The sequence below is a fragment of the Ochlerotatus camptorhynchus genome, unplaced genomic scaffold, assembly GCF_037179485.1.
Source record: "Ochlerotatus camptorhynchus isolate MF236.1 unplaced genomic scaffold, CSIRO-AGI_Acam_v1.1 ptg000014l, whole genome shotgun sequence".
In the NCBI taxonomy this organism is placed as follows: domain Eukaryota; kingdom Metazoa; phylum Arthropoda; class Insecta; order Diptera; family Culicidae; genus Ochlerotatus; species Ochlerotatus camptorhynchus.
This window is the reverse complement of record NW_027040506.1, coordinates 744,361-764,854: the sequence shown is the minus strand read 5'-3', so window position 1 is coordinate 764,854 and position 20,494 is coordinate 744,361. Positions and strand designations below refer to the sequence as shown.

At 38.9% G+C, this 20,494-nt stretch overlaps 1 protein-coding gene across 1 annotated transcript; it reads right to left on the bottom strand.

The window, feature by feature from the left end:
* Positions 1-4,578: 4,578 nt before the first annotated feature.
* On the bottom strand, positions 4,579-9,050 carry mus201 (rad2 superfamily protein mus201). Its single transcript, XM_065222049.1, has 5 exons — positions 8,818-9,050; positions 8,578-8,753; positions 7,029-8,516; positions 5,777-6,968; positions 4,579-5,668 (listed from the first exon to the last, which is right to left on the bottom strand). Exons 1-5 carry the CDS (start codon positions 8,903-8,905, stop codon positions 4,659-4,661), a joined length of 3,954 nt encoding a protein of 1,317 aa, XP_065078121.1. The 5' UTR covers positions 8,906-9,050; the 3' UTR covers positions 4,579-4,658.
* Positions 9,051-20,494: the final 11,444 nt, after the last annotated feature.

The window sequence follows — 20,494 nt, the reverse complement described above, 5'->3', positions numbered from 1 at the left end:
TCCAAGCCTATGATGTCAAATAATGGTCTAGGAAAATTTTCAAGCTCTAGACATTTGTTCAAAGGCCAGAAATTTGAATAATCTTTATATAGCATTAGTATTTGTTCAAACATCGAGAAAAAATCATGTGACAAAATCTTGAGTTCCTTTTTATGCCCATTAATTCCGGTAATACGGGAACAACAAATTTCCAGGTCCAGGTATTAGAAAAAAACTAAAAGCTCTAAAATGTATCCCTAAATCCCTAATGTTGCACGATCGAGATTTAAAGTCCTAGACGCATTCACATTTTTGTTTATGTCCGTGATCATTTCATTTTGGAAAATTTTACTTGTACCATAATATTGATTTTGTTTTTCTTAAACTGCGATCTAGAAAAGTTGGGAATGTTTCTATGTTTGAGGTGTTACAGAAGACTCCACTCTAGGGAGGAATGGAGCAAAGTAAAAAGATGACCAGTCCTTTATAGCGACTACCAAGGGAGAGGGACACTCTTGGGCCATGGCTAACTTAGATCTATGTACATTTCATTCTAAGCTGCAGTTCTTCACGTTGCAAAACGCATCGCTTCATTTATATCCTAGATCTTTAAAAATGACGGTCCTAAAATTGTGAAAATGCCTCCAGTACAAACTTAGTAAATAGTTTGTTTTTAAATCATTGAGGTAGATAAAAGAGTGCAGAGTAATTAAATGGTGGTTAGAATCGGAAAATGCTCTTTCTTATTCAATTCATGGGATTCTTAAACCATTTGTTTTATTTTTAAAAAGCATGAACGCATTGTACACTGATAGGCAAAATAAAGTGCCCACCCCATCATTTTTTGAATTTCTCTCATTTATTTGGTTCAAATTAAAGTAAATACACTGTAGTATTTTTTATATCTTATTCTTTATATTCTTTTTAAGTTTCACTTATAGAATACCAGATAAAAAGAAGAGACTGACTCGAAGAAAAAAAAATCAAAATGGGTGTAAAAAAGAACAGTGACAAAAAAAAGTGCCCACTGCATTTTAACTCCAGAAAACATAAAATAAAGTAAAAGAATACCAGCCTAATAGTTAATGTGTCCTCCTTTGGCCTTCAGGACCAGCTGCAGGCGCTTCGGCATGCTCTCCACTAGATTCTTCAGGTGCTGTGGATCTAGTTCTTCCCAGGCGCGCTCCAGGGCTTCAAAATAGTTATTTTTATTGGTAACACCAGTTTTGTCAACCCTGGCATCGAGAATCGCCCACAAATTCTCGATGGGGTTGAGGTCCGGGCTTTGTGGAGGCCATTCCAGTGGTTTAATTCGACATGACCGGAAGAAAGACTTAGTCTTCTTGGCAGTATGCTTCGGATCGTTGTCCTGCTGGAATACGAATTTCTCCTCAAGGCCCGTCTGGATCAGCGAAACTTCCAGATTTTCCCGCAGGATGTCGATGTAGGAATCTGCCGTCATTATCCCGTCGATTTTCACCAGGCTTCCCACTCCACCCCACGAAAAGCACCCCCAGACCATCACATTTCCTCCTCCATGCTTCACCGTGCCTTGTATGTGGCGCTCCTGAAGCTCCTCACCCGATCTACACCACACACGAACCCGTCGCTTCCGGTTGAACAGTTCGAATTTTGATTCGTCCGTCCAGAGAACCGTTTTCCAGAACTCTAGGGGCTTATCAGCATGCTCCTTAGCAAACTTAAGCCGTTTGACTTTGTTTGCCTTGCTGATAAATGGGCGCTTCCGAGCAACTTTGCTGTTCAACCCCTGTGCTACGAGACGGCGACGAACAGTTCGACTGGAAACTGTTAGCTGAAGAGCCTCCTGGATCTCGCGGACAGTTACCTTCGGGTTCTTCTTCACTTCACGCATGATCTTGGTGTCCGTTCTCGCATCCGTTTTGCGCATCCTGCCTCTGCCAGGGCGATCCACCACTGATCCGAACGATTTCATTTTCTGCAGAATTTTCCCGACCGCTGTTTTGCTGATATTGTACTTCCTAGCGACAGACCGGTGCGATTCACCGTTTTGCACATCACGAACAACCAATTTTCGGATACACACGGGAATTGCTTTCGAAATCACTACGTCCTCCATTTTTTTCAACTGATTCAAATGCGATCACGTGTACAAATGCACCAGTTCCACCCGTTTGCTTCAATACATGTCAAACTTTCAAAACAAAAACAATCGAGGGGTTTTCCGATGGAAACTTATCGAAAACATACCGATTTTTGAAGTGGGCACTTTTTTTTGTCACTGTTTTCTTTTTCAATCCAAATTGATTTTCTTTTACTTCAAGTAAAACTTTATATTTTCAGTATTCCATAGGTGTAACTTTAAAAGAATAATAAAGGTAAGACATCGAAACAGACTACGGTGTGTTTATTTGAATTTGAACCAAATAAATGAGAGAAATTTCAAAAATGATGGGGTGGGCACTTTATTTTGCCTATCAGTGTATGATGGGTTTGTGAGTTTATAAAATTCTCTAAGTGGTAATCGGAATCAAGGGAAGATTGGAACCATATCTTTCCGATCAAAAAATATCATTATTGGTCAATTCTTTATTGTTTAAAAGTCACTATTTTCGTTATTTTAGTCACTCAAATCACTACTATTATCTCATATACCCACTACCAGGAATAAAGGTGCATCTATCGATCTCAATGAGCTTTTTTCAGCACATAATTCGACAACCCGTTTTATTCAGCATTGTACACTGTAATACAGCATTTATTCATTATATATGCTTATTTGTAACTCTGAATTGTTTGTTGGGCGTTGTTTGCGGATGGAGTTTGGTTTTTGCTAATAAATGGAAGGAGTCCAGTTTTTGGTAATGAAGATACCATTTGCAGTCAGTATTCTTACTTCCAAAGATCAGGCATCTAGGAATCGGGAAAAAGGAATACCAGCCCCCATCTGCAAACCACGGTAGCTCTCTGTACATTGAAAAGTGTGCTGGTTGGATATCACGATCGAATCCTTCCAGAGAGACAGGGATGGATTTTAAATTTAAATAGTTACGTTAAATCCAATTGCATTTTCAGTTAACCCATCAGAAAATGGAATGGAATTGTCTGCACCGCAGAGCTACACTCTGTGTTTTCACTGAAGGTGCACTTGAGAGTGCTCTAAAGTGCACCTTCAGTGAAAACACAGACTGTAGCTCTGCGGTGCGGAAATGCTTAAATTTAACATTTAGGATATTAATTAAGATTTTCGAAAATCTCTCTGCTGTTGATCGGCCGATTTTCAAAAAGGTTTCTGTCAAAATTGATTCCTTATCTGTCAGAGATAAGTCTGCTGGAATAGCAGATTTATTTGAAAAATTTTCATCTGTCAAATTTAAGTGAAAATTCACCAAATGGAACAACGCTGTGAACCATTTGCCGAGTTAAATTTAACTCGTGGTTTAAAGTGAATTTTCGAAAGTTATTTTCTAGGTTCGAAAATCCCTGTCGATCGACCGGAGAAGAACTTATCTAAGGCTGTGAACCATTTGCCGAGTTAAATTTAACTCGTGGTTAAAAGTGACACTTCGAAAGTTATTTTCTATGTTCGAAAATCCCTGTGCTGTCGATCGACCGGTTTTCGAGAAGAACTCAGCCACAGTTGTCAAAATTTAACTTCTTGTCTGTCAGAAGTAACCACGCTCGGATAGCAGGGTTAATCGATAACTTTCCATCTGTCAAATTTTAACCAAAAGTTAAAATAATCCTCCAAATGGTTCAGAGCCTAAGATTGTCAAAATTTAACTTCTTATCTGTCAGAAATAACCATGCTCGCATAGCAGGGTTAATGGATAACTTTCCATCTGTCAAATTTTAACCAATAGTTAAAATAATCCACCGAATGATGCAGAGCCTAAGTGTACGGTCATCAATGCTGATGGTCGATGGAAGCGCATGGTAGATTGTTGCTTTTTGACGTTTACGAACACAAGGGACAAAGTTCTCATTTCCGAAGTTTAAATCAATCTAGATAGGATGTACTAAAAGGCTAATTTGCCAGTTTAGCAGTCAATTTTTAATAGGTAGGTATATAAGAAAAGGAAATGTACGATATACCATTGTTGAAAAAACAATTTTGAAACCATCTTACACTTTCCAACGGAGGTAAAATCTACCTCCAAGCTGCTGCAGCAGTATTGTACACACGCTTCAGAAATTAGCATCTGAAGTCCAGATTTGAATTTTAGATTGCGCAAAATTATCCACATCCCTTAATCCCACTAACTAATCCAGCAGAATAGCGAAATGAACGACGCTCCATCAGCGATCATCATTTATTCCAATCAGCTATCTAATCTAAACTGAACGTCCTCACTCGATAGATGCCTATACCTATATGGAACTGCCAGCCAAGCCAGGTTTGCCAATGAATTGCTGGAGGTCTCTTGGATTGATGAAGACGAACATAATTATATCGTGACGCAACCAACCGTGTTTGGTAAAATTCCCGGGAGGATGTAAACAATTAGCTTATTTCAATACGGCAAGCCGCGGTGCGATTAGGGAATTGAAACCACTCGTGCCGAGGGAAGTCATCTATCATTGTGAGGATAAATTAATACTGACGATAAAGATTTTTTTTTCTGAGACACGCTGCGAGCGTATTTTATTCATCAATAACAATTAAATTAGACACATTGAACCTGCCTTGGGCAGGCGACTTATTTGCGTGTTTTTGGGCCTTTCGATTCGGCTTGTGACTTTTTGAATACTTCAATTGCTCGTTGCTTCCGGTTGACCACATCCTCTTCGTCCTTCAAGCGCTGCGGAATAGGGGGATTGAAATCCGGTATCTTGTTCTTGACAGGTTTCTTTCTGCCGACAGCAGCATCTTCTCCCAGCTTGTCCGCCGATTGATCGTTTATCTTGGAGATTAAACTGCCGATGTTCACCAAGGAGGTGGATGGTTTGTCGGTTTCGGAGTTTTCGGTTTGACCCGTGATTGTCTGCTTGGCAGATTTTGGTATTGCTTTCTTGGCCTTGCTTGCTGCAGGCTTTCTTCCTCTAGTTTTCTTCGGCTCAGCAAAGTCATCATCGCTGTCTTGTGTCAAGCTGATAATTTCGGAAGATGTTGATTGAGTTGCAGCAGCATCAGTTGGTTCACCTGCTTTTGGTTTGCGCTTGCGTGTGACCTTTTTCTTTGGACTCTTGACCGGTTCTTCCGTAACTTTTCCTGCCATGACATCAACGGCTTGCTGAACGCGCTTGCTGACCTTCAGCTGATTGTTGGCGACAGCGCTTTGAACTTTAAAGTAGTTCTTAATCGAAGCTTGCGATTTCCGTTCATCCAATCGTTTAATCACCGGCATTATGACGTCATTGAATTTGGACTGAGGCCAGCCGAATTTTTGCTTCGTAAAGTCCCGTAAACTTTCCACGTCCGGGTAGCCCCATGTGAAGGGTTCCTTGTTGCTGTCTACCGTGGGGAACAGATATGCTTCTACCACTCCGGAACTGGGAAATCCTTCGGTAAATTCAATGTTTTTCAGCTTGGATTTGAGGGTTATGCGGGTACCTACGGAACTGTTTCGGCCGTGGTTCCACCAGTCGCGAAATTTGCGCAGTCCCGAGAGAAGGGACATCATTTCCGAAGTTTCACCGTCCTTTTCCGGCGTGGTTGGAAACGATGCGAGTATCTCCAGTGCCGTGACAGCACCGATGCCGTTGATACCTATCGACATTTAAGAAAAAAACGCATTAGTTAACATCAGGGTCTTATTTGGTTTATCTAATTAAAATTCCCAAATTAGCTCAGAATTCAGAACTAAATAATCATTACCCGTTGTATAATCGCTTCCCACCAACAGAGCCAGCTGTATCAGCTTCTTCCGGTCCATCTGAAACAACCGCTCGATGCCATCCGCCGAATACTCCAGCACCAACTTTTGCTGATTGAAGAAATTCTTATACACCGTCTGCCCACCGAACAGCCAAATATCACTGTCATCCGTAATCGTCCCGTCAGTAATCTGGATCTGATTCAGAAAAGCACACTGCGCTTCCGCCTCCATCGGTGCCACGATGTACGGAACCCCGAACAATCTCAGGAGCTGCATGCAATCGTCTTGCATCTGCTCCGTTATGGACGTTCCCAACCGAGCTTGACGGTTCTTTTCCTTCTCCAGTTCCCTTTCTGTTTGGGCAAGATTCAAAGCCATCTTTTTCAGCTCCAAAGGTGTTTTGTTGTCCTTCAAGGTGTCTGCCATATCGGCAATCATATTCTCGGCTGTTGGCAACGGAGCTTTGCTGGTTGAGGGCATCGGTTCCTCCGATGGGGGAAACAGTTCCTTCGAGACTTTGGTTGCCTTTGATGGGGTCGAATTCGGGGATTGGAGATGTTGCTTCTTCGAAGACGACGTTGGTGTTTTGTTAACGAAGAAAGGTTTCGGTACATTCGGTATGTCTTCTTCCGGTTCGGACTGCTTCGAGTCGCTACCGGGCGTGCGTGATAAAACCAAATGCTCAAGTGTTCCCTTTTTAGGAGTATCATAAATGTGGTTCGTTACTTGCTGAGCTTCAGGTTCAGTTTCGTTGGATTGGATTGTGGTCATGCGAGATTTTTCTGAAGTTTCCAGCATTTTTCGAACTTCCTTCATTGGTGAATAGCCCACGGTTGCATCGCTGTCTTCGGCATCTGAGATTGCTTTGTTCGGTTCAGCTTCCTTCACCAAAGCATCATCCAGTTTGATTTCGTCCAAATCGATCACCGGGGCCTGGGATTTGAGCATTTCTGGTTGCTTTTTGATGCTGTCATGTACGGCCTCTGGTTTGCTGTTTTCTACGCTTTTCTTGGTCGGTATTGTCTCGACAAGTGGATGGTCTTCATCAAGATTGACTGATATATCGTCCAGGTTGATCACCGGTGCCGTTTTCAACCGTTCAAGTTCCTCTTGTAGCCGTGCGTTGATATCGTCCACCTTTTTGACTTTGAGTCCAGCAAACTTTGGCGTCACTAGTGGCTTTATTTGCTCCTGAAATTAAAAACGATGCAATTAAGTAACAGAAATGCCACAAAATTCACTGCTACAAACTTTTGAACCACTTGGAACTAGATTTGTTATTTCCGGAACATCCTGATGAATTTTAGAAATTAATGCCTTCTCCATAATCGGTTTCAATTGGTCTAATTCATCCACCATTTTCGGTTCAAATATGTCAGCAAAAATATCATCTTCCTCCTTCGCACCAATCTTCCTCTCATCGATAATCACTTCCACCACCTTCTTTCCATCTTTGTTCAGCTTCAAATCCTCCAACCTAAAGTCCACTACGGTACTATAGAGCGGCTTCAGGTGGTTGCTAGGGTTCAACGGTAGCAATACTCCGGGAGCCGAATCATCCAAATCGTCCGTTGGAACATCGATGAAATCCGAGTCCGTGTCTGTATCTGATGATGCCAAAACTTCAGCTGTCTGTTCCGCTTCTTCCTTATCCTCTGGATCATCTGTTCCTTTCAACACAGACACACTATTGTGGTTAAACATCTGCGTGAATGATTGCTCCGCCTCACCCGGATCCACATCCTGTGTTTGATGCATCAATTCTCGAAAATCATCGTTGGACATGCCACCGTACTCCATCATATACCCTCGAGCCAAACCCAAGGCAGCACTCCCTAAAGCTTCCTTCTGCTTCTTTGACATCTGCACCTCATCCTGTTCCAGATTGATCAACACATTGGGATCTTCATCCTGCATCAGCGACATCTGGATGGCCAACTGCAACTCCTCATCCATTTCCTTATCATCCAACACCTCCACCGGTTCCGACTTCGAAGCATTCTTTTTGGCGAATTTTGGCGGCTTCGGAGCATTTTTCTCCTCTTCTTCCTTGATTTTTGCCTTCTCAATTGCTTTCTGCACGTCTCTGACCAGCAAAAATCGTGTATTTTCATCCGAAGCAATCTTCTGTGCCGCTTGACTGGAGGAAGTGTCCACTCCCTCCTCGGACAGCAGTGCTTCTAGCTCTGCCAACGAAAGACATTTCCCACCCATCTCCTTTTCGGCTTCCTCTAGCTCCACCTGAACGGTACGACGCTTTAGAAGCCGCTTCATTTGAAACGATGAAAAATTATTACTTTCTACTGGTAGTTCGTGCAACCGTCCCCAGGAATTCTGTTTCCTCGTCTCCTTGATATCACTCAAAATGTCATGTCTCACATCGGCCGGTAAGTTTTTGAAATGAACACTCGTTACGTCGATCGCATTCAAGTTCAGATGGTAGTACGTCTTTGAACTCTTCTCATCCCAAGAGCTGCAACTGTCATCCAGATCCGTTTGGCTACTGTCAGCATTCTTGAATGGCGAGTCTTCCTTCAACGGAGGCAGTTTGAACATTTCGTCCGGTTCGCCTTCGGTTTTGCTGTTGTTACCGGGTTTTTTCGAAGGTGAAACCAGCAGATTCGTTGCTGATCCCAGGGCTTGTTGGACGACCTTTTCCTTTGCCAGTGTTTCCAGTAACAGTTGCTGCAATCGATCAGCTTCATTGTGGTACTTGCTTTTGCTCTGGTTGCGCTTTGCCTGAAATGAGATTTCATAAAATAACGTACCCCTTACTTCAAAGCTACAATCTATTAATTACAATAGTTTGTCTTTTCAAGGCTGGAACTCCACCGTCGAAAACAAACACTGGCTTAATGCGATAGTACATCAGCTTGCAAAGCCGATGGAATAGGCCCAGAATGTGTGCATTCGGGAGGGAACTTCCCTTGGAATCCTGAAATCCCTTAGTCACCTGATGAAGCCAGATTGATATATCTAAAAGGCAAAAATCAAATTCAGTTCGTACCCGCTAAAACCATCAGCAAAAAAAGAAACTCACCGACTGCAAGCACCTTGTTTTCCAGCGTCTCCAATGGAACCGGTTTTCCCGATTGTTCCACCAGTTTCCACAAGCCGGTTACTCCCATCGTTGTAGCCGGCCGACTGCGATCACACTCAACAAGAAATACACTAACCACACTTATTACATTCCCTCAGACAAAATTACAATTCATTACACTTTAATGCTTATTTTCAACCAGATTACTACCGCCACTTTCGAGTCGTGTATGTTCTTGAATGACATTTTATGCTGCAACTGATGTCAAGAGAATCAAGCTCACTGATGTCAAGAAGAAACGGTGGATGAAAACAAAAGGAGTTCATTTTCGCTCGTCCGCTCTCTCGCTCATCAGTTCGATTATCCGTGAGTTGAAATGAACCAGTGAGTGAGGATATAAAATAACTGCACTGTGCTAAATATGCAGACAGTTTTCTTTTGATCACCGTTTCACGGGTCTTGATGTCGACGATTCACAGTAGAACAACAATCAATACGAAACTAACGATTTTAAATTGGCTCACTACTTGACTAGCCTATTGGTCCCAAGCAAACGATTAACTTACCCCATTCTAGTCGAAATTCTAGTACTACATAATGTTTGTTTTGATTCGCTATGAAAGTTTGACAGATAAAATGAGGGGTTCGTGGATTTTCCTGTTTCGAGGGGTGCATCGATTAGCTTGGGACTGAAGATAGTAGAGGTGAGCCAAAAAGTTGAGCACGTTTCTTCGGGACCTGCTGGTCTTAGAGTTACCTCTATGGTTCTACTTGTCGGCTGGTGGATTTCCCAAACCTTTAAATCGATTTATCTCCGTAAATATGCCTCTAATCGTGATTTGGGGGGTGTTCAGATGGTCAAAATTTTTATACCCAGATTTCCTGGCATAAAATATTTCAAAATTCTTGACTTGTCGGCTGGTGGATTTCCCAAACCTTTGAATCGATTTATCTCCGTAAATATGCCTCTAATCGCGATTTGCGGGGTGTTAAGATGGTCGAAATTTTTATACCCGGATTTCTCAGTATAAAATATTTCAAAATTCTTTACTTGTCGGCTGGTGGATTTTCCAAACCTTTAAATCGATTTATCTCCGTAAATATGCCTCTAATCGCGATTTGCGGGGTGTTAAGATGGTCGAAATTTTTATACCCGGATTTCTCAGTATAAAATAATTCAAAATTCTTTACTTGTCGGCTGGTGGATTTTCCAAACCTTTAAATCGATTTATCTCCGTAAATATGCCTCTAATCGCGATTTGCGGGGTGTTAAGATGGTCGAAATTTTTATACCCGGATTTCTCAGTATAAAATATTTCAAAATTCTTTACTTGTCGGCTGGTGGATTTCCCAAACCTTTAAATCGATTTATCTCCGTAAATATGCCTCTAATCGTGATTTGGGGGGTGTTCAGATGGTCAAAATTCTTATACCCAGATTTCCTAATATAAAATATTTCAAAATTCTTTACTTGTCGGCTGGTGGATTTCCCAAACCTTTAAATCGATTTATCTCCGTAAATATGCCTCAAATCGCGATTTGGGGGGTGTTCAGATGGTCAAAATTTTTATACCCAGATTTCCTAGCATAAAATATTTCAAAATTCTTTACTTGTTGGCTGGTGGATTTTTCCAAAACTTTAAATCGATTTATCTCCGTAAATATGCCTCTAATCGCGATTTGGGGGGTGTTCAGATGGTCAAAAATCTTATACCCAGATTTCCTAATATAAAATATTTCAAAATTCTTTACTTGTCGGCTGGTGGATTTCCCAAACCTTTAAATCGATCTATCTCCGTAAATATGCCTCTAATCGTGATTTGGGGGGTGTTCAGATGGTCAAAATTCTTATACCCAGATTTCCTAATATAAAATATTTCAAAATTCTTTACTTGTCGGCTGGTGGATTTCCCAAACCTTTAAATCGATTTATCTCCGTAAATATGCCTCAAATCGCGATTTGGGGGGTGTTCAGATGGTCAAAATTTTTATACCCAGATTTCCTAGCATAAAATATTTCAAAATTCTTTACTTGTTGGCTGGTGGATTTTTCCAAAACTTTAAATCGATTTATCTCCGTAAATATGCCTCTAATCGCGATTTGGGGGGTGTTCAGATGGTCAAAAATCTTATACCCAGATTTCCTAATATAAAATATTTCAAAATTCTTTACTTGTCGGCTGGTGGATTTCCCAAACCTTTAAATCGATTTATCTCCGTAAATATGCCTCTAATTGCGATTTGGGGGGTGTTCAGATGGTCGAAATTTTTATACCCGGATTTCTCAGTATAAAATATTTCAAAATTCTTGACTTGTCGGCTGGTGGACTTCCCAAACCTTTAAATCGATTTATCTCCGTAAATATGCCTCTAATCGCGATTTGGGGGGTGTTCAGATGGTCGAAATTTTTATACCCGGATTTCCAAGTATAAAATATTTCAAAATTCTTCACTTGTCGGCTGGTGGATTTCCCAAACCTTTAAATCGATTTATCTCCGTAAATATGCCTCTAATCGTGATTTGGGGGGTGTTCAGATGGTCAAAATTTTTATACCCAGATTTCCTGGCATAAAATATTTCAAAATTCTTGACTTGTCGGCTGGTGGATTTCCCAAACCTTTGAATCGATTTATCTCCGTAAATATGCCTCTAATCGCGATTTGCGGGGTGTTAAGATGGTCGAAATTTTTATACCCGGATTTCTCAGTATAAAATATTTCAAAATTCTTTACTTGTCGGCTGATGGATTTTCCAAACCTTTAAATCGATTTATCTCCGTAAATATGCCTCTAATCGCGATTTGCGGGGTGTTAAGATGGTCGAAATTTTTATACCCGGATTTCTCAGTATAAAATAATTCAAAATTCTTTACTTGTCGGCTGGTGGATTTTCCAAACCTTTAAATCGATTTATCTCCGTAAATATGCCTCTAATCGCGATTTGCGGGGTGTTAAGATGGTCGAAATTTTTATACCCGGATTTCTCAGTATAAAATAATTCAAAATTCTTTACTTGTCGGCTGGTGGATTTTCCAAACCTTTAAATCGATTTATCTCCGTAAATATGCCTCTAATCGCGATTTGCGGGGTGTTAAGATGGTCGAAATTTTTATACCCGGATTTCTCAGTATAAAATATTTCAAAATTCTTTACTTGTCGGCTGGTGGATTTCCCAAACCTTTAAATCGATTTATCTCCGTAAATATGCCTCTAATCGTGATTTGGGGGGTGTTCAGATGGTCAAAATTCTTATACCCAGATTTCCTAATATAAAATATTTCAAAATTCTTTACTTGTCGGCTGGTGGATTTCCCAAACCTTTAAATCGATTTATCTCCGTAAATATGCCTCAAATCGCGATTTGGGGGGTGTTCAGATGGTCAAAATTTTTATACCCAGATTTCCTAGCATAAAATATTTCAAAATTCTTTACTTGTTGGCTGGTGGATTTTTCCAAAACTTTAAATCGATTTATCTCCGTAAATATGCCTCTAATCGCGATTTGGGGGGTGTTCAGATGGTCAAAAATCTTATACCCAGATTTCCTAATATAAAATATTTCAAAATTCTTTACTTGTCGGCTGGTGGATTTCCCAAACCTTTAAATCGATCTATCTCCGTAAATATGCCTCTAATCGTGATTTGGGGGGTGTTCAGATGGTCAAAATTCTTATACCCAGATTTCCTAATATAAAATATTTCAAAATTCTTTACTTGTCGGCTGGTGGATTTCCCAAACCTTTAAATCGATTTATCTCCGTAAATATGCCTCAAATCGCGATTTGGGGGGTGTTCAGATGGTCAAAATTTTTATACCCAGATTTCCTAGCATAAAATATTTCAAAATTCTTTACTTGTTGGCTGGTGGATTTTTCCAAAACTTTAAATCGATTTATCTCCGTAAATATGCCTCTAATCGCGATTTGGGGGGTGTTCAGATGGTCAAAAATCTTATACCCAGATTTCCTAATATAAAATATTTCAAAATTCTTTACTTGTCGGCTGGTGGATTTCCCAAACCTTTAAATCGATTTATCTCCGTAAATATGCCTCTAATTGCGATTTGGGGGGTGTTCAGATGGTCGAAATTTTTATACCCGGATTTCTCAGTATAAAATATTTCAAAATTCTTGACTTGTCGGCTGGTGGACTTCCCAAACCTTTAAATCGATTTATCTCCGTAAATATGCCTCTAATCGCGATTTGGGGGGTGTTCAGATGGTCGAAATTTTTATACCCGGATTTCCAAGTATAAAATATTTCAAAATTCTTCACTTGTCGGCTGGTGGATTTCCCAAACCTTTAAATCGATTTATCTCCGTAAATATGCCTCTAATCGTGATTTGGGGGGTGTTCAGATGGTCAAAATTTTTATACCCAGATTTCCTGGCATAAAATATTTCAAAATTCTTGACTTGTCGGCTGGTGGATTTCCCAAACCTTTGAATCGATTTATCTCCGTAAATATGCCTCTAATCGCGATTTGCGGGGTGTTAAGATGGTCGAAATTTTTATACCCGGATTTCTCAGTATAAAATATTTCAAAATTCTTTACTTGTCGGCTGGTGGATTTTCCAAACCTTTAAATCGATTTATCTCCGTAAATATGCCTCTAATCGCGATTTGCGGGGTGTTAAGATGGTCGAAATTTTTATACCCGGATTTCTCAGTATAAAATAATTCAAAATTCTTTACTTGTCGGCTGGTGGATTTTCCAAACCTTTAAATCGATTTATCTCCGTAAATATGCCTCTAATCGCGATTTGCGGGGTGTTAAGATGGTCGAAATTTTTATACCCGGATTTCTCAGTATAAAATATTTCAAAATTCTTTACTTGTCGGCTGGTGGATTTCCCAAACCTTTAAATCGATTTATCTCCGTAAATATGCCTCTAATCGTGATTTGGGGGGTGTTCAGATGGTCAAAATTCTTATACCCAGATTTCCTAATATAAAATATTTCAAAATTCTTTACTTGTCGGCTGGTGGATTTCCCAAACCTTTAAATCGATTTATCTCCGTAAATATGCCTCAAATCGCGATTTGGGGGGTGTTCAGATGGTCAAAATTTTTATACCCAGATTTCCTAGCATAAAATATTTCAAAATTCTTTACTTGTTGGCTGGTGGATTTTTCCAAAACTTTAAATCGATTTATCTCCGTAAATATGCCTCTAATCGCGATTTGGGGGGTGTTCAGATGGTCAAAAATCTTATACCCAGATTTTCTAATATAAAATATTTCAAAATTCTTTACTTGTCGGCTGGTGGATTTCCCAAACCTTTAAATCGATCTATCTCCGTAAATATGCCTCTAATCGTGATTTGGGGGGTGTTCAGATGGTCAAAATTCTTATACCCAGATTTCCTAATATAAAATATTTCAAAATTCTTTACTTGTCGGCTGGTGGATTTCCCAAACCTTTAAATCGATTTATCTCCGTAAATATGCCTCAAATCGCGATTTGGGGGGTGTTCAGATGGTCAAAATTTTTATACCCAGATTTCCTAGCATAAAATATTTCAAAATTCTTTACTTGTTGGCTGGTGGATTTTTCCAAAACTTTAAATCGATTTATCTCCGTAAATATGCCTCTAATCGCGATTTGGGGGGTGTTCAGATGGTCAAAAATCTTATACCCAGATTTCCTAATATAAAATATTTCAAAATTCTTTACTTGTCGGCTGGTGGATTTCCCAAACCTTTAAATCGATCTATCTCCGTAAATATGCCTCTAATCGTGATTTGGGGGGTGTTCAGATGGTCAAAATTCTTATACCCAGATTTCCTAATATAAAATATTTCAAAATTCTTTACTTGTCGGCTGGTGGATTTCCCAAACCTTTAAATCGATTTATCTCCGTAAATATGCCTCAAATCGCGATTTGGGGGGTGTTCAGATGGTCAAAATTTTATACCCAGATTTCCTAGCATAAAATATTTCAAAATTCTTTACTTGTTGGCTGGTGGATTTTTCCAAAACTTTAAATCGATTTATCTCCGTAAATATGCCTCTAATCGCGATTTGGGGGGTGTTCAGATGGTCAAAAATCTTATACCCAGATTTCCTAATATAAAATATTTCAAAATTCTTTACTTGTCGGCTGGTGGATTTCCCAAACCTTTAAATCGATTTATCTCCGTAAATATGCCTCTAATTGCGATTTGGGGGGTGTTCAGATGGTCGAAATTTTTATACCCGGATTTCTCAGTATAAAATATTTCAAAATTCTTGACTTGTCGGCTGGTGGACTTCCCAAACCTTTAAATCGATTTATCTCCGTAAATATGCCTCTAATCGCGATTTGGGGGGTGTTCAGATGGTCGAAATTTTTATACCCGGATTTCCAAGTATAAAATATTTCAAAATTCTTCACTTGTCGGCTGGTGGATTTCCCAAACCTTTAAATCGATTTATCTCCGTAAATATGCCTCTAATCGTGATTTGGGGGGTGTTCAGATGGTCAAAATTCTTATACCCAGATTTCCTAATATAAAATATTTCAAAATTCTTTACTTGTCGGCTGGTGGATTTCCCAAACCTTTAAATCGATTTATCTCCGTAAATATGCCTCAAATCGCGATTTGGGGGGTGTTCAGATGGTCAAAATTTTTATACCCAGATTTCCTAGCATAAAATATTTCAAAATTCTTTACTTGTTGGCTGGTGGATTTTTCCAAAACTTTAAATCGATTTATCTCCGTAAATATGCCTCTAATCGCGATTTGGGGGGTGTTCAGATGGTCAAAAATCTTATACCCAGATTTCCTAATATAAAATATTTCAAAATTCTTTACTTGTCGGCTGGTGGATTTCCCAAACCTTTAAATCGATTTATCTCCGTAAATATGCCTCTAATCGCGATTTGGGGGGTGTTCAGATGGTCGAAATTTTTTATACCCGGATTTCTCAGTATAAAATATTTCAAAATTCTTTACTTGTCGGCTGGTGGATTTCCCAAACCTTTGAATCGATTTATCTCCGTAAATATGCCTCTAATCGCGATTTGGGGGGTGTTCAGATGGTCGAAATTTTTATACCCGGATTTCTCAGTATAAAATATTTCAAAATTCTTGACTTGTCGGCTGGTGGATTTCACAAACCTTTAAATCGATTTATCTCCGTAAATATGCCTCTAATCGTGATTTGGAGGGTGTTCAGATGGTCGAAATTTTTATACCCGGATTTCTCAGTATAAAATATTTCAAAATTCTTTACTTGTCGGCTGGTGGATTTCCCAAACCTTTAAATCGATTTATCTCCGTAAATATGCCTCTAATCGCGATTTGGGGGGTGTTCAGATGGTCGAAATTTTTATACCCGGATTTCTCAGTATAAAATATTTCAAAAATTATTCATTTGTCTGCTGGTGGATTTTCCAAACCTTTAAATCGATTTATCTCCGTAAATATGCCTCAAATCGCGATTTGGGGGGTGTTCAGATGGTCGAAATTTTTTATACCCGGATTTTCCAGCATAAAATATTTCAAAATTCTTTTCTTGTCGGCTGGTGGATTTCCCAAACCTTTAAATCGATTTATCTCCGTAAATATGCCTCTAATCGCGATTTGGGGGGTGTTAAGATGGTCGAAATTTTTATACCCGGATTTCTCAGTATAAAATAATTCAAAATTCTTTACTTGTCGGCTGGTGGATTTCCCAAACCTTTAAATCGATTTATCTCCGTAAATATGCCTCTAATCGCGATTTGGGGGGTGTTCAGATGGTCGAAATTTTTATACCCGGATTTCCAAGTATAAAATATTTCAAAATTCTTTACTTGTCGGCTGGTGGATTTCCCATACCTTTAAATCGATTTATCTCCGTAAATATGCCTCAAATCGCGATTTGGGGGGTGTTCAGATGGTCAAAATTTTTATACCCAGATTTCCTAGCATAAAATATTTCAAAATTCTTTACTTGTTGGCTGGTGGATTTTTCCAAAACTTTAAATCGATTTATCTCCGTAAATATGCCTCTAATCGCGATTTGGGGGGTGTTCAGATGGTCAAAAATCTTATACCCAGATTTCCTAATATAAATATTTCAAAATTCTTTACTTGTCGGCTGGTGGATTTCCCAAACCTTTAAATCGATTTATCTCCGTAAATATGCCTCTAATCGTGATTTGGGGGGTGTTCAGATGGTCAAAATTCTTATACCCAGATTTCCTAATATAAAATATTTCAAAATTCTTTACTTGTCGGCTGGTGGATTTCCCAAACCTTTAAATCGATTTATCTCCGTAAATATGCCTCAAATCGCGATTTGGGGGGTGTTCAGATGGTCAAAATTTTTATACCCAGATTTCCTAGCATAAAATATTTCAAAATTCTTTACTTGTTGGCTGGTGGATTTTTCCAAAACTTTAAATCGATTTATCTCCGTAAATATGCCTCTAATCGCGATTTGGGGGGTGTTCAGATGGTCAAAAATCTTATACCCAGATTTCCTAATATAAAATATTTCAAAATTCTTTACTTGTCGGCTGGTGGATTTCCCAAACCTTTAAATCGATTTATCTCCGTAAATATGCCTCTAATCGCGATTTGGGGGGTGTTCAGATGGTCGAAATTTTTATACCCGGATTTCTCAGTATAAAATATTTCAATATTCTTGACTTGTTGGCTGGTGGACTTCCCAAACCTTTAAATCGATTTATCTCCGTAAATATGCCTCTAATCGCGATTTGGGGGGTGTTCAGATGGTTGAAATTTTTATACCCGGATTTCTCAGTATAAAATATTTCAAAGTTCTTGACTTGTCGGCTGGTGGATTTCCCAAACCTTTAAATCGATTTATCTCCGTAAATATGCCTCAAATCGCGATTTGGGGGGTGTTCAGATGGTCGAAATTTTTATACCCGGATTTCCAAGTATAAAATATTTCAAAATTCTTTACTTGTCGGCTGGTGGATTTCCCAAACCTTTAAATCGATTTATCTCCGTAAATATGCCTCTAATCGTGAATTGGGGGGTGTTCAGATGGTCAAAATTCTTATACCCAGATTTCCTAATATAAAATATTTCAAAATTCTTTACTTGTCGGCTGGTGGATTTCCCAAACCTTTAAATCGATTTATCTCCGTAAATATGCCTCAAATCGCGATTTGGGGGGTGTTCAGATGGTCAAAATTTTTATACCCAGATTTCCTAGCATAAAATATTTCAAAATTCTTTACTTGTTGGCTGGTGGATTTTTCCAAAACTTTAAATCGATTTATCTCCGTAAATATGCCTCTAATCGCGATTTGGGGGGTGTTCAGATGGTCAAAAATCTTATACCCAGATTTCCTAATATAAAATATTTCAAAATTCTTTACTTGTCGGCTGGTGGATTTCCCAAACCTTTAAATCGATTTATCTCCGTAAATATGCCTCTAATCGCGATTTGGGGGGTGTTCAGATGGTCGAAATTTTTATACCCGGATTTCTCAGTATAAAATATTTCAAAATTCTTGACTTGTCGGCTGGTGGATTTCACAAACCTTTAAATCGATTTATCTCCGTAAATATGCCTCTAATCGTGATTTGGGGGGTGTTCAGATGGTCAAAATTCTTATACCCAGATTTCCTAATATAAAATATTTCAAAATTCTTTACTTGTCGGCTGGTGGATTTCCCAAACCTTTAAATCGATTTATCTCCGTAAATATGCCTCAAATCGCGATTTGGGGGGTGTTCAGATGGTCAAAATTTTTATACCCAGATTTCCTAGCATAAAATATTTCAAAATTCTTTACTTGTTGGCTGGTGGATTTTTCCAAAACTTTAAATCGATTTATCTCCGTAAATATGCCTCTAATCGCGATTTGGGGGGTGTTCAGATGGTCAAAAATCTTATACCCAGATTTCCTAATATAAAATATTTCAAAATTCTTTACTTGTCGGCTGGTGGATTTCCCAAACCTTTAAATCGATTTATCTCCGTAAATATGCCTCTAATCGCGATTTGGGGGGTGTTCAGATGGTCGAAATTTTTATACCCGGATTTCTCAGTATAAAATATTTCAATATTCTTGACTTGTCGGCTGGTGGACTTCCCAAACCTTTAAATCGATTTATCTCCGTAAATATGCCTCTAATCGCGATTTGGGGGGTGTTCAGATGGTCGAAATTTTTATACCCGGATTTCCAAGTATAAAATATTTCAAAATTCTTTACTTGTCGGCTGGTGGATTTCCCAAACCTTTAAATCGATTTATCTCCGTAAATATGCCTCTAATCGTGATTTGGGGGGTGTTCAGATGGTCAAAAATCTTATACCCAGATTTCCTAATATAAAATATTTCAAAATTCTTTACTTGTCGGCTGGTGGATTTCCCAAACCTTTAAATCGATTTATCTCCGTAAATATGCCTCAAATCGCGATTTGGGGGGTGTTCAGATGGTCAAAATTTTTATACCCAGATTTCCTAGCATAAAATATTTCAAAATTCTTTACTTGTTGGCTGGTGGATTTTTCCAAAACTTTAAATCGATTTATCTCCGTAAATATACCTCTAATCGCGATTTGGGGGGTGTTCAGATGGTCAAAAATCTTATACCCAGATTTCCTAATATAAAATATTTCAAAATTCTTTACTTGTCGGCTGGTGGATTTCCCAAACCTTTAAATCGATTTATCTCCGTAAATATGCCTCTAATCGTGATTTGGGGGGTGTTCAGATGGTCAAAATTCTTATACCCAGATTTCCTAATATAAAATATTTCAAAATTCTTTACTTGTCGGCTGGTGGATTTCCCAAACCTTTAAATCGATTTATCTCCGTAAATATGCCTCTAATCGCGATTTGGGGGGTGTTCAGATGGTCGAAATTTTTATACCCGGATTTCTCAGTATAAAATATTTCAAAATTCTTGACTTGTCGGCTGGTGGATTTCACAAACCTTTAAATCGATTTATCTCCGTAAATATGCCTCTAATCGTGATTTGGAGGGTGTTCAGATGGTCGAAATTTTTATACCCGGATTTCTCAGTATAAAATATTTCAAAATTCTTTACTTGTCGGCTGGTGGATTTCCCAAACCTTTGAATCGATTTATCTCCGTAAATATGCCTCTAATCGCGATTTGGGGGGTGTTCAGATGGTCGAAATTTTTATACCCGGATTTCTCAGTATAAAATATTTCAAAATTCTTGACTTGTCGGCTGGTGGATTTCACAAACCTTTAAATCGATTTATCTCCGTAAATATGCCTCTAATCGTGATTTGGAGGGTGTTCAGATGGTCGAAATTTTTATACCCGGATTTCTCAGTATAAAATATTGCAAAATTCTTTACTTGTCGGCTGGTGGATTTCCCAAACCTTTAAATCGATTTATCTCCGTAAATATGCCTCAAATCGCGATTTGGGGGGTGTTCAGATGGTCAAAATTTTTATACCCGGATTTCCTAGCATAAAATATTTCAAAATTCTTTACTTGTTGGCTGGTGGATTTTTCCAAAACTTTAAATCGATTTATCTCCGTAAATATGCCTCTAATCGCGATTTGGGGGGTGTTCAGATGGTCAAAAATCTTATACCCAGATTTCCTAATATAAAATATTTCAAAATTCTTTACTTGTCGGCTGGTGGATTTCCCAAACCTTTAAATCGATTTATCTCCGTAAATATGCCTCTAATCGCGATTTGGGGGGTGTTCAGATGGTCGAAATTTTTATACCCGGATTTC

Excerpts from the sequence above, each read along its gene's own strand:
- mus201 (XM_065222049.1), bottom strand. The coding sequence starts at position 8,905 with ATGGGAGTAACCGGCTTGTGGAAACTGGTGGAACAATCGGGAAAACCG. Across the intron at positions 8,517-8,577 it reads CCTTGAAAAGACAAACTATT|GCAAAGCGCAACCAGAGCAA; the intron begins GTAATTAATAGA and ends ATCTCATTTCAG. Across the intron at positions 5,669-5,776 it reads GGGAAGCGATTATACAACGG|GTATCAACGGCATCGGTGCT; the intron begins GTAATGATTATT and ends AAATGTCGATAG.